The following is a 6604-nucleotide window of genomic DNA, read 5'->3' as shown; positions in this document are numbered from 1 at the left end:
TCCATTCTCTCTCTCGCATTGATTACTCTGAGCGCGCGAGCCGAAGCATTGCCAGTCACGACTAACCCATTCATGATTTATTAGAGATTTAATTATCGAATGGCAAATTGGAATGGAAATAATCGCTTTAGTACATTCGGCAGGCAGCTATACAATAATAATATTAAAATAGTGGGCCAAATCGGCCGCCAGGCCACTGGGAATAGTCCCGGTTCTCCCGATGGCCAGTCCGCGCCTGATTTCCACAGACACGCTAGTCCATATCGCGTTTTGATTCAAGTGTACTGACCTACTTTTGATTTATTCGTCCAAAATGTGGCATATTCCGTCCACGTTAGGCTATAGGAATTCTGTTTTTATGACTGGGTTCTACGAACCAGTTTGTGTTTACCGCATCGCAGAAATTATGTCTCAGAGTAGTCAGTGCAATTTGAGAAAGAAATCAATTAAATCTGTATGTGGATGTGTGTAAATATTCAAATGTAATGCCCTTTGTAATTGTTAACATTTTCATAAGTAACTGTAATTTAATTACACATTTTTTCTTAGTAACTGTAACTGATTACAGTTACATTTATTTTGTAATTAAATTACGTAACGCCGTTACATGTAACTAGTTACTCCCCAACACTGCCAACAAAGTGGTTGCCAAGCAACACACAGAAGTAAACAAAGGTGTATGTTTGTAGAGTAATTTACAACAGCTTCGAACGCGGCTCAACCAATCAGAACCAAGGACCGGAACTATCTGTTTTATAATGGCCCATAATCCATTGTGTTTGTGTTGGTGTGCTCAGCTGTCTGGGCTCGGAGGAGAGGAGGCGTCTGGAGGCACGGATCGCTCAGCTGGAGGAGGAGCTGGAGGAGGAGCAGAACAACACGGAGCTGGTGAACGACCGGCTCAAGAGAGCCCTGCTGCAGGTCAGGAGCGCTGAGGGTCCCGCCACTCGCGTCTGACCTCCACAGCACGCTCACGAGTGCCTCTCTGTCCGCTTTCTCCGCAGACGGACCAGATCAACGTGGAGCTGACGGCGGAGCGCAGCACCTGCCAGCGTCTGGAGGGAGCGCGCTCGCAGATGGAGCGCCAGAACAAGGAGCTGAAGCTCAAACTCACCGAGCTGGAGGGAACCGTCAAGAGCAAATACAAGGCCACCATCGTCGCCCTGGAGGCCAAAATCGGCCAGGTGGAAGAGCAGCTCGACGTCGAGACCAAGTACAACAACACACACACACACACACACACATTCACATAGAAACAGAAAGATGCATAGGCTGATATAGACATTTTTAGACTGTTTACCATGCAATATATGCATTTTATTATTCGGAAATATACAAATAAATAATTACTCAAAACTGTAATGAAATTTACTTCTAAGTTATACAATTTAGGTCAACAAATAGAAAAATGTATACAATTAATAATTAAAGCAATAAGCCCCAGCAATAAGCTTTGCATCGTGCCGAACAACGCCCTTTAGCTGTTATAAATTCACTGTAAACCATGGCTTCACGGGGCTTATTGCTTTTATAAAACGGTTATTCCATATACGTAGTAAGGTTTCACAAAATAAAACAGAGCAAATAAAGTGTAATGATAATAAAAACAGTATTCTTCCACCAAACAGTGTAGTTCCTCAGAATCAGCTGTGGTTCCAACAAAGTGGTTACCGAGCAACACAGAAGTAAACAAAGGTGTATGTTTGTAGAGTAATTTACAAAAGCTTCGAACCTGTCTCAACCAATCAGAATCAAGGACCGGAACTCTCCGTTTTATAATCATCTATTTATTCTATTTATCACAATACAGATACAAATCAGAAAAAAAATGTAAAAAAAATGTTACAAAGAAAAATATAATCATATTTAGAGATTTTTAGACTGTTTAATATAAAAGATATGCACTTTATTATTTAGATGATACACAAATAAATAAATATTAAATTTGAAAATGTACTTAAATTTCAGATTAATGCACATAACATAAATTTAGGTTTACCAAAAAATATATAATAAATATATAATAAATAAATCAAGTATTTCTTTATTTAAATCAACAAATAAACATTGAATGCAATTAATAATTAAACAGTTTTTATTAATACAGATACAAATCAACAAAAAAATACAAATACATAAACAATTACATAGAAACATATAGACATATTCTGACATTTTAATTAACAATTAATCATTTTTATTAATCACAATACAGATACAAATGCATACATACACATGTATCTACAATGAAACATATTTAGACAATTTACCATACAAGATATGCATTTTATTATTTAAAAAAATATACAAATAAACATGGATACATTAAATAATTGCATTTTAACTAAATGAAATGTACTTTAAATTTCAGATTAAAATTAATGACAATACAGATACAAATAATACCTATACATTCATTTACATAGAAACTTATACAGATATTTAGAGATTTTAGACTATTTACCACACAAGTTAGGTATTTTATTATTTGGTAAATATACAAATAAATTAATACATTAAATTAGAAAATAACTCAATAAATGAAATTTACATTAACATATAATTAAATTAGAAAATAACATTTATTTCAAATTTCAGATTAAACACACATCAATTACCTACTAACTTGTACATTTAGATCTAAAAATAAAAATGTATACAATTAGTAGTTTGTCTATTTTTTATTAATACATAGATAAAATGTGCAGTTTTAGATTACTTAACATACAAGATATGTTTTACAATTCAGAAAATATACAATAAATATAATTACATTAGAAAATGACAGTTTTCAGATTAAACACCATTAAACATTTAGGTCAACAAATAAAAACGTACACAATAATTGATCTGTTTGGGAAAAGCTCAAAGTAATGGATGATGTTTGTGTTCAGAGAGCGCCAGCAGGCCTCAAAACTAGTGCGTCGTGCAGAGAAGAAGCTGAAGGAGGTGATTCTGCAGGTGGACGACGAGAGACGCAACACGGAGCAGTTTAAAGATCAGGTGACGCTCACCACAAACTCTGTGCTCAAGGTTCAAGTTTAGTGACGCTAACGGCTGTTTGCCATCGCCTGCAGTCTGAGAAGCTGAACAGCCGCATGAAGCAGCTGAAGCGGCAGCTGGAGGAGGCTGAGGAGGAGGCGCAGAGAGCAAACGCCAACCGCAGGAAACTACAGCGGGAGCTGGAGGACGCCTCCGAGTCCGCCGACGCCATGAACCGCGAGGTCAACAGCCTGAAGAGCAAACTCCGGTGCGGGAAAACACAGCGGCACGAGAGATATTAGAATTGCTATTATTAATAATTAATTTAATTAATTAAAAAAACATTTATTTTTACATTTCATCAGAATTATTGCACATTCACATCTGTGTTATTAAATAGAACTAAAATAACTTATTCAATAATAAACCATTAAAAAAGATGTTTTCATTACTCTTAGCTATTTTCATTTCGTTTGACTTTGAGTATTTAAATAACTAAAAACTAAAATTAAATGAATAAAAACTACATAGACATTAAAAATCTATATTTCTAATTTTTGTTTAGAATTTAGTTCAGCTAAGTGCATAATATTATATATTGTCATATATCATATATTTTTAGTAGTTTAAGTAAAACCATAAAAAAAATAAATTTTTGTTACTTGAAACAAAAATGTTAGCTGAAATAAAATAAATTATAGCTACAATTTTACATAGCTGCCAGAGCATATTTGTAATTTTTGTTTAGTTTGGTTCAGTCTAAAACTGAAATAAAAATGATTAAAAAATATATAAAATACATATAAGAAATTATAGACATATTTGAATAATTACGAATTACATTTACAAGTTGAATTACTAAAATAGCTATTTACTAAAACTGAAATTTAGTTTAAAAATGTAATTAAAAACTAAATGGACATTAAAAAATGATTTCCTTTTAGTTTAATTTGAAGTACTAAAATAACTACAACTAATAAAAATAACAAAAGCACAACAACATGACTGAACATTTAACTAAAATTCAATTGAAAATGGAAAAGTTAAAAATAAAACAGTGAAAAAACAGTGAAATTCCTAATTCCAATGATGTATTAATTTATTATTCTATTTTTCTATAGTTCTATTGTTTTATCTATTTCTCTATACTTTCAGTTTTTCTACATTTTTATACTATTATTCTGTCTTCCTATCATTCTGATTAATCGAGGGAAGCAGAAATCGGGAATAAAGTATGTTACCTTACTGAGGCCTGCATGTGATCGAATGCGTGTCTGACATTGAAATGTGCGTGTTTTGTGTCCAGACGCGGCGATCTGCCCTTCACCATGCGCCGCATCGTCAGCCGCTCGGGAATCGAGAGTGACGAAGACCCGGAGGCCAAGACCGAAACCCTCGAACCCAAACCCGAGTGACAGAAGCCGAACCGCAGCGTTCCCTCGCAAACACATACACACAAGTCTCGGACGACAACGTCCTTGAAAACTCAGAGATACCTTGTCGATTTTTGATTTTTGTTCTTATTTTAGTGCCATAGTGTATTCGCACACACACAATGGTTCTCCTGACAATCACACAAATGACCGCTTCACTCACACCGAGGACCAAATTTGTGTTTTCCTGTCATTGTCTAGAATAGAAAAAGAGCGGAATGATATTTTTGTAAGCACGCATTCCGTCAATTGTAGTCCCGATTCCGGATCTATTTTCTTAACTGAAGGAAAAGGATTAAAAGATGGTAAAGAAGAGAACTTATTTGAAGGGGACCAAAGCAAAATTGCTTTCTACAAAACTGTATTTTATTCATACGTTTTTATAATGGTATAAGGATGAACATAGCGCTCGCTCTCTTGCACCTCTGCTGGTAAATAGAAGATTGTGATGAGATTTACAGATAGTATCTACAGTTACACTCTTGGGCTTCACACACGAATAAGGCATTTAGTTATCAAACCAGCACCGAAAATATTACACATTGTCACGCCACCTTATATGCACATGAAATGGGGAAAGACTGTTTATTCGAGCAATAAAATGGACATGTTTTATCAGACTGTTGATTGGCTGATTGAAGTAATAAAGATGGAGTAGGCAACGCACGAACTCATTTAGACATGGCACTATGCACTATCGCCTTAACTCTACTATTTGGATATTTTCTGTTCCTCTTTTCCTTCCAGTATATGTGTCTTTATTGATGTTCAGGGCATGAAGGGTGGAGGGTTGACGGTTTCTCTCACGCACACACTGTAAACGCTGAGCACGGCTGTGTGGGGGCGGGAATCCAACGTTTGGCGGGAGTTTTTAAAAAAACATGGAACACCTCCATGGCTACCTCTGATCACGTTTAATACTCTGCGACATCATATTTGATTATTCTGCGACCTGTGTTTTCGGAAAGATCTAAGGAGAACGGATTTGAGCGGACCCTCCTCGAAGCTCGTGCTCAGCTTCTGCTTTTTTCCCGCTCACACTGCTGGGAAGTGAGAGAAATGGACTATTATTGATTATGTATGGATAGATAGAGCATTTCTCTCTCTCATTCTCATCGTCTCCCAATAATGACTTTGTGATGTTGTGTTATGCTCTCTCTCTCTGCAGCTCCTGAATGATATCTGGAGAGATTTGTCATGAATCCTTGGTATAATGATGCAATAAAATGGCTTTTTCAAAACCGCTTTAGCAAGTGTATGCGCTCTTGGTCTTGTTTTGTCTTGTTTTTTCTAACATTAGTTACAGTTAAAGACAAAATAACTAAATTCAGATGCCTGGACCAAATTCTTAAATGACCCCACTGCCGTCAACTATTTACCGAAGATTTTTGTCCTATAAAATAGCCTACGTCAGCATCTCGATCACCGACGTTTTCCCCAAATATTTATTGATAATCTTTCTGAAAGTCAAAATATATTTTCTCTTTCTCTTTGCATTATTTAGCCAGTCAGACAAAATCCCGCACGTGACAGTGTTGATTAAACCATTTTTCAAAATATGTGAATGTTTAATACATAAAACATGTAATGTAAAAACAAAAAGATAAAATAAAAGAGTATTTCACTCATTTATATCAAGGGCGTAGGTTTGATTTTGTGGGGACATAACAGCAGACAGCACCCCCATCCAACTACTACAACATTTTAGCATTTCTTGTAGACCAACATACTCATAATTTATTTTTAAAAAATAGCTTTTTATGTTAGCCTATTCATCAGACAATAATTAGGGTTCACAATTTTGATTAGCCTAACCAGCAGCACCAGAGCACTGGGTGGCTTAATCACGCTGTACATCACTTTATTTTAAAGGGGTCATATGATGCTGCTAAAAAGAACATTATTTTGTGTATTTGGTGTAATGAAATGTGTTTATGTGGTTTAAGGTTCAAAAAACACATTATTTTCCACATACTGTACATTATTGTTTCTCCTCTATGCCCCGCCTTTCTGAAACGCGTCGATTTTTACAAAGCTCATCGGTCTGAAAAGCGAGGTGTGCTGTGATTGGCCAGCTATCCAGTGCGTTGTGATTGGCCGAATTCCTCAAGCGTGAGACGGAACTGTTACGTCCCTTACCATATTGTGATGCCTGCGGCAACCACATGTGATGACCCCGGGCTGGACTC

General features: G+C 35.9%; 1 protein-coding gene across 1 annotated transcript in view; it reads left to right on the top strand.

Annotated features, from left to right (window-relative positions):
* Nucleotides 1-5660, top strand: part of LOC107691111 (myosin-9-like) — an 86961-nt gene extending 81301 nt beyond the window's left edge. Inside the window, exons 36-40 of the mRNA XM_016489585.1 lie at nucleotides 798-921; nucleotides 1005-1213; nucleotides 2895-3003; nucleotides 3078-3250; nucleotides 4289-5660. Coding sequence (XP_016345071.1) covers nucleotides 798-921; nucleotides 1005-1213; nucleotides 2895-3003; nucleotides 3078-3250; nucleotides 4289-4397 — 724 coding nt within the window. The 3' untranslated portion in view covers nucleotides 4398-5660. The remainder of the gene's footprint in view (nucleotides 1-797; nucleotides 922-1004; nucleotides 1214-2894; nucleotides 3004-3077; nucleotides 3251-4288) is intronic.
* Nucleotides 5661-6604: the final 944 nt, after the last annotated feature.

This window comes from Sinocyclocheilus anshuiensis, unplaced genomic scaffold (genome assembly GCF_001515605.1).
Source record: "Sinocyclocheilus anshuiensis isolate Anshui unplaced genomic scaffold, SAMN03320099.WGS_v1.1 scaffold30, whole genome shotgun sequence".
Classification (NCBI taxonomy): domain Eukaryota; kingdom Metazoa; phylum Chordata; class Actinopteri; order Cypriniformes; family Cyprinidae; genus Sinocyclocheilus; species Sinocyclocheilus anshuiensis.
This window is presented reverse-complemented; position numbering and strand designations above follow the sequence as displayed.